The following is a 15956-nucleotide window of genomic DNA, read 5'->3' on the forward strand; positions in this document are numbered from 1 at the left end:
AATTTTTAATTCACACAAGTGGAAGAGCCTTTTTGTTTTTACTCATTTTGAGTATATTAATGAGATAAGTATACTAAGAAGTATGAAACATTACTCCATAACAATTTGTATGTGATGGCCGCGGCGCAAACAATGTGAGATATATATGTATATCTCCGCGGCGCAAACAATGTGAGATATATATATATGTTCTAATGATAATTTCTTGCCGTTTCTTTTACTCAATATTAGCAACTTGTAAGATGTTTTATCTTTATCTATTATATATATATATTGAATGGCCATGTCTATTTTCTAGCTCTTCTTGATAGATGCATGAACCTATAACATCAACACTTGTGGAGTGAACAGTCCACGACCACTTTAAAATCTTTCACGTTTGGTATGATTGAGAAAATTATTATTTAATCTTTGTGTTTTTTTTTAAATTAACAAATCCTTTTATTTAAAGATCTCAATGTTATATCATTATATTTTTGTATTTATTTGTAACTTAAATTAATCTTTAAGATAATGTTTTGTGGCAATTAATTTTTTTTTCCTTAAAACATCTCTCATTTACAATCAAGTCTTTCTAACTCCTCTTGATAGATACATGAACCTATTTTTTTGAGAAAAAAATGTATGATAAGGACTTTTTTAAAACTATTAAAATTTTATATTTTTAGCTATAGTTATGGGTTAATTTTAAGGCATGAGAACCTTGGTTTTTTTTTTCTTCTACGGTTTAGGATTGTAAAGTTTTAGTGCTCAAGAATCCTTAGCAGTTAGCGCTATATGTTACATTAATTGATATGAAAGCAAGTTGACTTCTTTGATGGACAAAGATGGTAGCAATAACCCATCTTGCGATGCAGGAGTGAAGGTCATCTAGAGTATTGTAAGAGCTTATGAGACAATGTCAAGCACTCAATCATAGGTGCTATGTTGTTCAGAGAAAACAATGTTAGCAATGTTGAATAGCTTGGAACATCTAGTTTGGATAGTAGGAGATCTAAATAAGGTTTGTGAAAATAAGAGGAACATGCCTAGAGATTTACTTTAAAGGGCCTAACAATATGCCTATTCTAGAAGCTTCAGTTAGACAACCACATGTCAATATGGAGGGTGTTGGAGAAAATAGACTTGATGAGACCATAGAGCTTTCATAAATTAAAACATATCACCATAACCCCAGAGACAACAAATGGACAAGTTACAAATAAGAGTATAAATCCCTATCTTCTATGAAAACGTGGACATGAAAGAGTTTCTTGATTGGATCGATAAATGTGATATGGTTAGAAAATATGAGAGTCGGAGTCACTCTAGACCCAATCACATATTGTAATGTCATTGATCCCTATCTTTCTTATTAGGACGGGGCTATGCTAATATACCTATACCAAAAGAAGTCCAACCAAAACCCTTACTGTTACCTCCATGTTAATTGCACCCGCTGCTGGTTTGGATGTGCCGAGAGGGGGTGTCCCTAGGATTTCAATTCAACCTTTGTTAAAGTTTTTTATTTAAACTAGTTGCACGTAATCTGAAGGGATGAATGTTTTTCAAATGGAAGTGGCAGACAAATACACAATTAAATGAGGGGAGACAACCTATAACATAATGAATATATATGAGGCGGATGATGCACACATAGTTCTTTTCTCTTGGTTACGAATAATACTTATCTCAGCAATATAAAAAATGTTTACAAGAAAATAGATATGCACACGTGTAAAATGTTGAGTTTCATAAGGTAGTAGAACATAACAACCTTAAGGAGACAAAAGAGAGGTAAATTACATGATTTCCAAGAGAGTTGAGACCAATAACCTGATATAAAATTGTAATGTAGATGTTTATTTTTATAGAGGCAAGGCATTAAAAATTTAGAAGTGTTAAAATAACTTGATAAACCAAAATCAATAGTTTCTAAGGTTGAGCTGAAACTAGAGAAATAACTTGAAGCCATTAAATATGCTAAAAAACTAAAAAAACATGAATTATAGATGAAGTCTGAAGAATAATCTAAAGTTAGTAAACATGTTGAGATTAAACAAATCGATGAAAAACTATAACAAGTTGTTGGAATTACTTAGTAAGCTAAAGTTAATATCAAAGAGGACTTAATTAAGTGTGGATGTGTTGTCCAAACGAGCATACACATATCATATCAATCTTTATTAATTATCAACTTAGCTAATGATCAAGATATTGTTATTAGGTTATTGGGGATGACTAGACATGTAAACTTGCTATCATCTTAAAAGATGGTTTTATGTGATGTTGATTTTATAAGTTACAAACAATGTATTATGTACATAAATTGACAATGATGCAACATTCAAAGTATATATTCCTCTGGCATGGTCAAGTTTAATTTCTAACAATTAACTTGAGAGTAAGTTTTCTACAAGTAAAGGGGATTTACGTGGGGCACTCTTTTTATTTTTCCAGGCATAATTATTTTTAATCTATTGCTTTTTTAATTGTTATAAATTTTTATATTTTAAGAAGTTTTGAATGATTTAAACATGTAGTCTTGAAAATATTGAATCTAGTTAAAATTTTGTTAGATTATTATATTCACCTGTCATGTTCAAATTGGGCTTAGGAGTTACTACTTTGGATATTTTTTTTATTTTCCTTCTCTTCTCGGTTTGGATTATTTTTTCAATTTATATTGAGATTTTCAATTTAATTAAGATTTTGCCAATTATGGTATTTTTATGGTGTTTAAACAACTTTGTAGCCTATTTGTTTGGAGAAGAGAATTACAAAATAAAGACTTTCAGAAACCAACTAAGTTTTCATATTTTTCTCTATAGTTAAAGCTACATCCTTACAATTTGAAAACCCCAATATTTTTTTTTTTTACCATTTTAGAACTGTAAAATTTCAAGAGTTCGAGAATCCTAGCTTTGAATACTTAAAAAAAAAAAGGGTTTAAATCATGATTGTCTCCTCCTGGTTTTGCTGAATTAAATACTAGTATACTATCTTTGTAGACACTCCAAGCGGTATTATGTCTTTTTAGCTTGACCAAGATATTCAGCACAAGCAAGACACTGCTATATATTAGGCGGAATTGGTCACTGGGGGCACAAATAAAACATAAAATAATCAAGGAAATCCTTGGGTTCATCCCCCTTGAGCGTCAGAAAAAAGAGAATCAAAGGCGTGCATGCACAGAATATACAAGATTTATCTCATAATTAATAATACTTTCAAAGATGGAAAGCTTTAATTATTTTATTTTTGTTTTGAAAGGTGGCTCATATTCGGCACATGGTGTATTGTATACCTTTTGGCATGAGTTTATGTATATACGTATGAAGAATTAATACATGGTATTCGGGAATAAAAAGTTTGTTCTCTTCTCCTTGTGCTTTGAGAAAGCGAAAAGCATTTTTCTAGAATAGCAAGATACAGTCATACAGTTTTATAAATACTTAAAAGTGGCTTCAACCTATTTTAATAGATACCAGCTCTGGTGTCCATGCGAGGCTGCGAGGTAGAATTATTTTTTTCAGTAAAGATAATGCTTGGATATTAAAATAAAATTAAAAAAATATAAAAAACTTATCATAATATAACCTGTAATAACTTTAATTAGAGATAAGTTAATATGAAATATGCCGCTAAACTCATGGTTTAAATCATACGACTGGAATAACCCGATAAAAAACAAAAAAAATTATATTAACTTCTTATATTAATGACTCACGTCATTAGCCTAAATCATTCAATCTTAAAAAATCATGAAGTTTGATTATCAATTAATTAAATATTAAAAAATAAAACTGAAATAAATAAATTTTAATTATACAAAAAAATTTAAAGACATAACAATTCAAAAAATCAAAATTAAAATCACTATTTTTATTATTATAACCATTAATAATATTATTATTATCATTATTATTTCTATTATTATTATCATTATTATTTTCATAACTAACATTTTTTTTTTATTATCATTATAAACTATAAACTATAATTATCATTATAAACTATAAACTATAAACTACTACTACTACTATAAAAATAAAAACTATAAACTTAATTTAAATGAATAAAATTGACCAAGTGTTTTTTTAATTGTTTTTGATCCTTGTGTGTGACTAGGAGTTGCTACAAGTTTGATTTTAACTTTTAAGAAAAATATAATATTAATTTATTTTCCGAACAAGATGTGTAACAAGTAATTCATCTATTTTTAAAACAAGTTATCTCTTTGAATATATATATTGCATGTGTTAAAAATATTTGTGCATTCGGGTTTATTTTCCTCCCATAGTTTTGTATTACGTACAAATCAATATATAGTGTTAAGAGCTGCTTGATGCTTTTACAAACATATCAGTAGCAAACTACAAAATAGATGATGAATCTGGATGAAGCAAGCATGTGAACGCCAGCACATTTACACGATCTCTGCTTTACCAACCAGCTTGTTCTTATTTTTTTCCTGTTTGATGGATTGCTATGAATATCTTCGTCACCAAACAACCTATTTGTGAAGAATCCATTTATAGCCTTGTAGGGATAAATAATTGCCCGTCGAACTATCACCACTCATAATATCACCTTCAACTATGTCACCGAAAGTGCCAAAAATTAGGTTCCTTTTTGGCTTTCAATTAGCCCTCGTGCCCATTGAATCCATTTCCCCAGCAACGAGAAAAAATTATCACAATAATTAATTAAGCAAACACAAATGGGATTCCTTGAATTAGATGCGTGAACCCTAATCTCTACTGAACATTAATTATACTTATATATATATAAAAATGCCAGTAGTTAGTATTTTAAGTGTAAACAGTCTTGACTTAACATGGGCAAACATTGAATTAATGCCATGATCCAATTACTTTCCCTATAATTATATCATTACAGAAAGTTTTTGCTACAAAAACAAACGATCGAGGGTTTAAGACGTGGGTTTTGACCCCTCCAACGACCTGCCTAACTTGACAAGCTACCATGGAATGAGGCACTAATCTTATCCATGATATTATTCTATGGAGGTTAGAGGTAAAGTGTGAGGACTACTCGGTGCTGCACTTACTAGATGAAACTGTATCTTGTGCTCAAACAGAGAGCAATCCTGGGACTTGATGACTTCGCTAGTAACTGGATATACTCCCTGTTCTGTGGGATTGAAATCCAAGAACAGATTATGAGGATACAGCTTATCATTAATTCCCTAATTGTAATGAATATTGCTCTGCTTTCGACTAAATTAGCTTTGAGAATTTTAAATTATAAGGCTAGACGTGAAATTAACATTGATAAATCTTCAGGGGCAACATCAAAGTTTAATATCCCAGATTATGGGTTCTATTTTCTTTCTTTAATATTGGAGAATTTGGTGGAATTAATGCGTAGGCCAACTTTAGCGAACAAAAATTAAGCAATCTCAATGCTAGTTTAGTCAAAAGCAAGACGCTTTTTTAATAAAATAATAAAATCTCATTTATTAAAGGTAGAAACATGGAGAAATTGTCCTATTTTATAAATTTTTATATATAAAAAATCATATTCCCATTTAAGGGAATAATTTTTTTATATAAATTTCGTTGGACTGAAACAGTTTTCTGATAATTTTAATTTCTTTAGTATATTTTTTCATCACAAATGAAAACTGTCCGATTTTATAAATTATAAACAAAGCTTATCCATTTTTTTCTAATCTAATTTAGTATTATAAGGTAAATTAATTACAGATTTTAAATTTGGACAGTATAATAATAATATTATTAACACATTAATCTCATAATCTGCTTTGATAAAAATTAATTTGAACTGTTGTTGTTAAACTTGGTTCGGTCTAGAATAGTTGTTTTATAAAAAAAATTAATAAAGAGAGAAGTTAATTAAATATGACTCCATCAAGAATTCAAGTTTATTTATAATATAAGTATTGATATTATAATTTTTATAAGGTTAATTTGTTAACGTGAAAGTAAATACAATCCCATCATTTTATAAATTATAAAATATACACATAATTAATCGAGTTCGAAGCCAGATGAGAAATCCTAGCATCTGATTTGAATCATTTCACACAGTATAATAAATTTACATTAAGAGTTCAATGTGTGCGTGTATATATATTATTTTTATATTTATTTTTGTGTTTTAAAAATATTTTTGAAAGAAATTAAAAAATTTTATTTGTTTTAAATTATTATTATTATTTTATCTTTTCAAATCATTTTAATATATTAATATTAAAAATAATTTTTTAAAATATAAAAAAATATTATTTTAATATATTGGCACATAAACACTACTCCAAACATAAAATCTAAGAACAGTTCCTCGAGGCAAATCAAGGTGTGAACATGGCCGGATATTGCTTGTAAACCTTATAAGCAACTTGATGTATACATTATCCACTGGGCTTATGGTTTCAAAAGTGGGTCAAAAAATGAATAATATATAAGATAAGGTGATGATTGTGTGAATAAAATAGCATGGGATTTGAAATGACGTGTCACCTTTGAGGTTGGTCAATGAAACATGATGGAAATTCAATTGGGACTTCCAGAAGTTTTTGAAAGTCTCTGGAACTTCAAACTTCATATCAAAAACTTTGGTCAAAAAGCTCAATTTTATGGGTAATGGGTGATGCATGAAAGTTAAGTGGAAGCTTTGCTTTTCCTTTCAAGGATTTCATTAACAACTTCTCCCTTTCATTCATGAGGAAGTCCTTTCTTAATATAAAGTGAAGTCTTTTTTTTAAAAAAAAAAAAAAAACTCATTTTATGTTATTTTATTTAGGTAGTTTGTTCATGATTTTATTTCTTTAATTTCTGAAATATAAACGTGTGACTTGCTCTAATGGGTCTTGTTGATGGCACGAGGATTTGGGTTTGTTGTCTTATTTTGATGAAGATGGTTTTTTATTGGGTCAAATATTTATTCTATTCTAGTATCTTGAATACACAATATATGAAATTGATGATGAAATATTGGAGTCATGATTCATAATTAATTTAATATTTAAAAATAAAAAAATATTATAAACTCTAAATTGAATGATTTTTCCTTCTTTCTAGCTCTTTATCTAGCTATGCCTATTTTTCCAAAGGATATTAGTTTTTTGAATTTTTAGTCATAATAAGTAATAATACTTCCAAAGGATATTAGTTTTTTGAATTTTTTGTCATAAGAGTTGTTACCCATAGAATTCTTGCTGGTTATAACCTAGTACCGTCGCATTATTTGGCTAAGGTTGTCTTGTCAAAAAGCCAATCCAAATTCATTTGGTAACAAAAGCTGACCCGTAAGGTTCCCACAGTTCTCAAATCTACAAGATCAAAAGCTAGAAATGATGAGAAGCTTCGTTTCAAAGCTCCTGTCCGAACCTCAGTCATGATTTACAGTCTTTTTTAAATGTTTTTTTTTGTTTGAATATTTATTAAAATAATATATACTTTCATGGTAACTCCAGTCACTCTCAGGGTCATTCTGTATTCCAGCACACTAATTTGATCGTTTATTAATTTTTCAGGGTAGAAATATTTATGTTTGGATGTTTGTGAACATGTTTGAATGTGCATGTGGCATTATTTGAATTTGTTGAGGACATGTTTGAAATCTTTATTGCTACCTTATTTTCAATGAATTTGTTTTTTAAAAATAATACGGTGGAAATATTTTTATTAAAAAAATAAAGAAATCATATTGAGTATTTTGATTTTTATCAAAGAATCAATTCATTAGTAGAATGATCCTAAAAAGGTTTTGTCATTTGGATGTTGATGCTTTGGTTTTTTTTATTTAAAAAAAAAAGTAAAAATAAAAAATGTTTCCATTTTATTATAAATATAATAAAAATGTTTCCATTTTCTTATAATTATTTTCTGTTTTTCTTAAAATATATCTTTTTTTAATATAAATATGAATTTATGAGTTAAAAGTACCATTGGTAATATCCTCTTAATTTAATTTTTCCTTATTAAATAAACCACAATCTTATCCATAGAGTTGCCTTCGAGGTAACAACATCTTATTTAAATATATATATGCATGCAAGCACATATTTCATGATATTGTTTGGTCTTTATTTGTAATTTTATTGGTAATTCTATAAAATAATTAACTTGAACACGTTTTATGATCCATAAGTTGAAGAAGAAAAATTATAAAGCTCTAGGCAATGAACACGTTCCTAGTTTTTTTATTAGAAGAAGAAAAATAAAAATAAGTAAGAAAATCAGAGTTGGATAATAAAAAAATGTTCTAGACCTTTATTGATGTAATCAAACCTATATTAATTTAAAAAAATCTAAACAATCATATGGGAATTTATCACAAATAAATTACGCGGATTGATTTATAGATGTTTTTATGGATTATTGAAATCTTGATTGAACTATTTTTTATGTTTTTGAATTTTATATTTTATTTTGGATTTTCTATTATTTTTTATATTTTATTATATTGAATTTATTATATAGTTGAGATTGATTTTCTGGCCTATTTAAAGGAATTATAAAATTTTCCCGCTAAAAAACCATCCCATTTAAAAATCACCACATCCAAAAATTATACCAGGCTAGCTTAGATTTTACAATGGTTAATTTTATCCTCCTACTAAATATAGCCTAATTAATATATTTTTTTTCTAGATAGAAATTGTCTTTTAGATTGGTTTAATTTCCTTGATGGTATCACAATTAAGTTTTGGTGTTAGAACATTATTTAACGGAGCCGTGCGTGTTGTATTTTCATTGGTCAGCCCCTGAAGAAAAATCAATACATAATTTCTCAAGTTTTTATTATTGCTTTTTTTTACAATTTTTTTTAGATTTATGCTTTATGTTAATGTTTTTTTTACTGCATTACTTACATGCTTTATTTATATTTTAAATAATTACTTTAAAATCTTTTAATTTATTTAATTTTTTTTCTCTTCCATGCAACTTAATGTTTTCTTTTAGTTTTTCTAGCTCTACACTGTGTAAACTCTCTATAATTTCCTGCGCAATTGTCACTTTCATTTTTCAATTGAGGTATACAAATAAATCTTGCTATATTACTACTACAAAATATTTATATTTATTTTTTAATTGAAGTTAAATATAAAATAAATACCTTAGTTTTCTCAATGCTCCATTTATAAAATAAAATAAATACTTGAGATAAATAATATTTTTAATTGTTAATTGAAAAGCACTTGTCTAAGGTATAATATTTTTATATAAACTATGCATTTCACTTTATTTTGAGAATGTATATTTTGTTGAATATATATGAACTAAGGTATTTGTTGCAAAATGTAACTAATGTTAATAGAAAATAAATAATTGTGCCAAAATGGTTCTCTCTTTTGATTCCATTTAGGTAGCATTTTGCAAAAGCTGTTTAATAAAAAATTGTGCCAAAGTATTTTTTAAGAAATAAAAAATATTTTAATATATTTCTAAGAAAAAATATTAAAAAAATATAAAACGCTATTTATGAAATTAATTAATTGATGGACGAACTCTCCAAGGAATTATTTGCAGTCCAGAAATATGAAGATGAAGTACTCAAGGTTCTATATTCCTCCTCAAGGTTCAAATGGTTGAACCTTCATCCAAAAACTCCAAAAAAAAAAAACCCTATTCTGCTTCAAGCTCAAGAACAAGGACTAAATTGTCGAAGTAAAAAGATGAGGTACCAAGAGAGACTGATAACCCTCATGAGATAGATACATTTTTTTTGCAGAAAGAGTGTGGAGACAGAGATTGCACCGAGTCATTTTCTTCAAGAGTGTAATTGCAATTCACATAAACAACAAAATACTATGCGCAGGTTCGCAGTCGCAACAATGCTTATTTCAACACCGACAGATATAAGTACTTTCAGGGTTTTGTTGATGTCGAAATTAAAAATTTAGATGCTTTATTAGATAACAATACTAAGTCTTGATGATTAAATTATCACAATTCAAATCTTATAGCGTCGCCAAAAGAGTTCTTTGACAGCCTTCAGGTTGCCAAGAAGGAAAATTTACTGAATTTTTAACGGTCTCTGATGACCATATGAAATGAACAGGGTAATTTCAGTGTGTTCTCATTTTCAAAATCACAACCTGAAACGATCAAGTGTAGGGATGCCACCATCACGTTCTTTCCACCTGTATTGAACAGTGTAGTCTTTCAGCGGAACCTCCCTGTGCAGGGGATTTTCATCTGATATCAGCTCTTTTAACGGAGCACAAATCCAGTCATAGATTGCGAAGAAGCTCGCAACTGATATTCTTGGACCGATGTGATTAGCCTGCACCCTGTGCTCAGAAATCTGGAACTTGCTGTTTCAATAACATAACTTGTCAGAGCAAACAAATCAAGTTGAATAATGTTTGGCAAAAAAATCATCAGCATAAATAGGTCACAAAATGTTCCAGGATTTGTAAAGTAGTGCCACCGTACGGTTCTTACCTGTAGTAAATCACCGATGATAACTACAAAAGCTCCAGCAATTGGAGGGGCATCAACCCAGTGATCTTGGTGAAATACATGGAGGCCGCCAATATGGTCTTGCAAAAGGGTAGTCAAGAAGTCAGGATCATTATGGGGAGCCCCTTAGCACACCCAATTTCAGTCAGATGATTACACTCGAGTCCAAGAGCTTCAGATAGTAATTCAAGTAGAGTTCCTCCCAACCTCTTTATATATGCTGAATATTTGATTGCTATCTCCCTGCAATAAGTGAAATTGAACAGCTTCAAAACCAAAATCAACAGAAGTTTCATAAGCATTCGTACACTAGAGTTAGTCAGCTTCATTTCTTCAGCCTTGGACTTTTTTGCTCTGTTCCAATACAGGGGAGTTGTTCTTGCTGGTGCTAATATTTATTACAGAAGCTGGTGCATTTACATAAAACATAGTGACAAGTAATACTTGTTACTATAAATTTATTGCCTAAAAACTTCAGAAACATAGCCGGCAGAATTTAACACAGTAACTGTTGTACCTAAACAAATGCAGCTTGTTTTAAGAGGCTATCCGAATTTGATGAGGTAGAGATTTATGTAGGATTGCAAATTGAACTTGTAGGTTTATGATGCTGGGTAAGAGTGAGATCTAACATCATATAAACAAGCTTCACCTGTTACATCGACATTCCGAGAAGCAGCATGCAGACTCTACTGCAGGTTGGCAGTCAGGACACTGGACTGGCATGACTACAGACTAATGGATAAAATGATGGCAAATTCTAGATCAATGTGGGTTATCAAATATGAGCACCACCCAAAATACTTTTTCATCAATAAGCTGCACTGTATAAAAAGAATGTGCACTTTTTTCTGCCACAGGAAATGAATTTTCGTGGAGATCTTGGAATACCATGAAGTATTCTTCAGCTGATAGTCTCCACAGTCAAAATCAAAATTATGCAGAAAAAGATTTGACTAGAACGAAATGGGAGTTTTTAATTAAAGTATCTATGTCATAACCGTGGATTAAAATGAGTTGAAGAAATAAGAAAAAAGAATCACCTGCAGACCTCTGGATATTCTTCAGAATCTGGAGCGTCGGGGGCCATGCGAAAATATCCCTCCAGTTTGCTGCTTTTGCCTTCTGAAGGAGAGAATTGCTAGTGTAAGTCACCTTCTTCTTCGTGTCCCTTGTATAATATTCCATTTTCACTTCATTCTTTTCTTCATGAAATCCCTTGACTCCCTGAACCATTCCCTCCATGACATTTTTTGAAATTTCTCTGAAGCATTGCACATCTGTTCAACAATTTCTCTACGTCGAACATCATCTTCTTCAGGTCTATGACAGGAATATGAAAATGGGCTGATTTGGTTGGCAAGAGACTTCACTTTCTGGTACCACCAAGAAGGGAGGAGTTTTAATTATCCCAGCATCTAAAAGTCCCTTGACACCGGATTTAGATTCGTCAAAAGCCTGCAATTCTTTTTCTATATCATAGACAGATCCATTTTGAACCAAGTCTGACTGCATTTTGTCATGTTTCAAAGGAGAAGAGACCTCTAACGGAAAAGAAAAAAAGTCGACACAAACAAAAGGAATAAACAATAAATCAATCTTCCAATTGGATGACAAGAGGTTTGAGTTAGATTCCCAACCTAAAACTATGAGTTGTTACTGAATGCTGCCGGCTTGCCTCCATCAAAAACAGTTAAATAACTCTTGTTGAGGTTGGAAGTCAATTGTCCAAATAATACTTCTCATGATCTGCTCTCTTTAAAATTCCTTTCATATGCTGACATTTCAGCCTGAAAAAAATGTCTGTTTCTTCAAGGGATTTATCCTCAAGTAAGCCTATCTAAAAGCTGTAAAAAAAGTGCATGTTATCATAAAGTTGCTATCAAAATCTCTGAAGTCCATTGGTAAACTCTGGGAGGCAGGCAGACTATAAAATATGTGTCGGAAAAGCCAATCTGGATTTTTGGGAAACTCTGGGAGGCAGGCTATCCATAAAATATGTGTCAGAAAAGCCAATCTGGATTTTTGGGATGCTGCAAGTCAGTGAATGAAGAACTTCATTATGAAATGATAGAAGGCGAAATTTAAGGCTTGAGAGATGATTTCAAGGCATGAGAGGATTCCATGGAATGGCTGAAGTAAGCTTGACATTCATTTCTCCATAACCTCCTTTCTAGAAATGCCCCCTGTTCATATCTCGTCGCTGTTTTGTGATAGAACGAAACTCGTTAAAAACTTGAACTGGCTGTTTGTGTTATCGATAAAGCATGTACGATCAGCTTCAGTTTCTAACACATCATTTATTAAATCTTAAAAGTTATCAAAAATGGTGAACAGATCACTTGAATTTTGATTTAATAAATCAGGTTCATACTTGGGCATAATGAGGACTGGAAGGGAACAACACTGTCCAGTATTTCCTGAAATGGTAGGTTAAGGTCACTTCCTACTGAGATATGATTAAAAGTTGAGGGATTGGTGATGTATAAAAGCAAGCATTGCATTATAAAATGAATTAGAATACTGAATCAAAGCATATCTGCCTGTCAGATTGTTCCAAGATGGACCTGAGATCTCAGGGAAGGATATTTTCAATCTTGGAAACATGAGATACGCTCACTTAAGACAGGAGGCAATTTCAGCAAGCATTCACAAAAGCGCAGATATCTGTAGCTGCTGTACCATGCAAACTAGTGATCAATTCTCTGAAAGAAAAACCGGGAGCAGGCTCTCAATATGCAAACAATGATGATTCAAATACCAACAAGAAGAACAAAGTTTTGGCAATCTTCAAAACAAACAGATAGAAAAAGGAGATGTAGATGCCCTCAGATTTCTGCTCAGGCAAACTTGGGTAATGACTAAATTTGGTGCTACTTTTGAATAACCAAATAAGTAACAAATGCAACTAATATGTTCTCGTTCCAAGTTCATAACCAAATAGAGTACCAGAGGAAGCTTCAGTGATTTCCATTTCACAGCATGAAGTGACCAAGTGCAAGGGAGCCACAAGTCCTTTCCAAGAAGGTTAAGATTTTGTTATGAGTAAGCTTGTCACGTATATTCTTGGACCAGTTAAGGTGACTAGCCATCACCGTGTGCTCAGTGTTCTTGAACTGATTGTCTTGGGTCATTCAATTTCTTGATTTCTTCCTTTTAGTGATTAGAAAATATTCTAGAAAATAGAATTTGCTTTGTCAGATCAGTTATTTAGCTGTCCTTGGCAGAGTATAATAGCCTATCAATTTATTACTTCATGATTTAGCTAAAAAGACAAGAATAAGATCATGTAGATAGGTGCGTAGCTGCCACTAACATACAACACAGAGTAATCTGATATGCTAAATGGTTCGGTTTCTCAATTGCATCACTGAAATTAACTGAAACAACAAAAATCAAGCATAAATTCTTGACTGCAACACATAAATACGCATTCAATGCTTATCAAACACCACCAGAAACTTAAATATTACGAATTCCCCGTGCAGGGGCTGCTGAGATGTAAAATTTTGGAATGACTGAAATGGAGTGAGCAAGATGACTTCAACGTACTCTAGTTTCCAAGATCACAGCCTGAAACGATCAAGTGTGGTCATTCCTCCATCTTGTTCTTTCCACGTGTATTGAGTAATGTATTCCATGAGAGGGACTTCCTTGTACAACGGAGGATTTTCATCCGATAGCAACTCTTTTATTGGACCACACATCCTGTCATAAATAGCAAAGAAGCTGGCCACTGATATTCTTGGGCCATTGTGATTAGCCAGCACCCTGTGCTCAACGCTCTTGAACTTCCCATTTGATATAAGCTGTTTCGATACAATAATTTGTCAATTGCAGACAAAGGTGAAAAAATGTATGTGAAAGAGATCACAAGAACAAGGTACTAACCTGTAGAAGGTCACCAGCGTTAATTACAAAAGCATCTGGAATTGGAGGGACATTAATCCATTGATTCTGATGAAAAACTTGTAGACCACCAATATGGTCTTGCATAAGGATAGTCAAGAAGTCAGGATCAGTATGCGGTTTGCTTCCCAGAGTTCGGTTGGGCTCAGGGCACGGTGGATAGTAATGGCACATAATCTTGAGCCCTTTAGCGCACCCAAACTCAATCAGATAATTAGGATTGAGTCCAAGAGCCTCCGATACTAATTTAAGAAGGGTATCCCCTAAGCCCCTTATATATGCCGAATACTTGATTGTTGTCTCCCTGCAACATGTGAAACTAGTTCAGAACTGTATCCCAACATCATGCATCCCAAGATATCTTTCTATTTAGTGTGTTTGACTGCGTGGTAAGAAAACAGAATGCTCTTATATGTTACTTTTATCAGAATTCATGCATTTTATAGCAATCACTGAGCCTACAAAGGATATACTACGAATTAACTTGGAGTTTAATCAATTTCTTCTTTTGCTGGGATAATTGGCATCTTATAGGCTCTCCCTTTCAACCCTTCAGTTGGAGTTGCTTATGATGCAGCCGTTTCTTTAAATGCAAGTATGATGTTTCAGGAGTTCTTGGTGAAAGGAGTAAGAACTTGATTTTTCCAAGAGATTTCTGCAAAAGAAATGCCCGTCTTCTCTCCTTTGATTTGTTTGGAAGGTTCAGAACGTTACATCGCAATGAATCACTAGTGTCAAAAAGTACTAAGTATTCTAGTAACTACTAATTATGAATAAGAGTGCTACTCTAAAACTTCATAGCAGGGTAACTGATTACGACTCCACCTTAAATTAAAAAAAAAAAAAAAAAAAGTAGTTACCTGCAGACAACTGGAAGTTCTTCAGGACGTGGAGAATCAGGAGCCATTCGAAAATACAAGGTATCCTTCCAATCCGCTGCTTTTGTCTTATGAATAAGAGCGTTGCTAGTGTAAGTCACCTTCTTCTTCACATCCCTCGTATAATATTCCCTTTTGACTTCATTTTTTCCCTCATGAAATCCCTTCACTCCTTCAATCATTCCCTCCGTAATATCCTTTGATACACCATGGTTCACAACCTGGAAGAAACCCCATATCTCTAAAGCACTTCGTATTTCCTTGATGACCTTTTCGTGTCGAACAGGATCATCACGGATGTCTTTGAGGTCTATGACAGGAACCTGGAGATGGGCAGGAGTCGGTTGAGAAGAGACTACTTTTTCTGGAACCACAAAGAAGGATGGTATTTTTACTATCCCAGAATCTACAAGACCCTTAACACCAGCCTTTGATTCATCAAAGGCTTTGATTTCTTCTTCTATGTCATAGCCTGATCCGTTTTGCACCAAATCTAATTGCGTTTCGGAGCTTTCCATGTACCTAAAGTAATCGTTGCCGGTTAATTTCCAAGAAGAAGAGACCTGTTTCTGATAACGACAGACGATTATGATAATGAGTGGGATTTAATAGGGATACCAACCACACTTATATATATTGCCATTTGTATTCAGTGATGTCCTTACTACGGATATCTAGAAGCTTTTGGCCGCCAAATAAGACAATGAACTGGCTAGTTTTCTCCTCACCG

General features: G+C 31.9%; 1 protein-coding gene and 1 long non-coding RNA gene across 2 annotated transcripts; both read right to left on the reverse strand.

Moving 5' to 3' along the window:
* Window positions 1-9738: 9738 nt before the first annotated feature.
* Window positions 9739-10529, reverse strand: LOC105135371 (uncharacterized). Its single transcript, XR_844165.1, has 2 exons — window positions 10422-10529; window positions 9739-10291 (listed from the first exon to the last, which is right to left on the reverse strand). It is a non-coding gene; the product is annotated as an uncharacterized LOC105135371 (long non-coding RNA).
* A 3170-nt stretch (window positions 10530-13699) lies between these two features.
* On the reverse strand, window positions 13700-15956 carry LOC105135372 (1-aminocyclopropane-1-carboxylate oxidase homolog 1-like). Its single transcript, XM_011040224.1, has 3 exons — window positions 15209-15956; window positions 14331-14652; window positions 13700-14248 (listed from the first exon to the last, which is right to left on the reverse strand). The coding sequence occupies exons 1-3, from the start codon at window positions 15742-15744 to the stop codon at window positions 14006-14008; spliced, it is 1101 nt and encodes a 366-aa protein (XP_011038526.1). The 5' UTR covers window positions 15745-15956; the 3' UTR covers window positions 13700-14005.

This window comes from Populus euphratica, unplaced genomic scaffold (assembly GCF_000495115.2).
Source record: "Populus euphratica unplaced genomic scaffold, PopEup_1.0 scaffold64.1, whole genome shotgun sequence".
NCBI lineage: Eukaryota > Viridiplantae > Streptophyta > Magnoliopsida > Malpighiales > Salicaceae > Populus > Populus euphratica.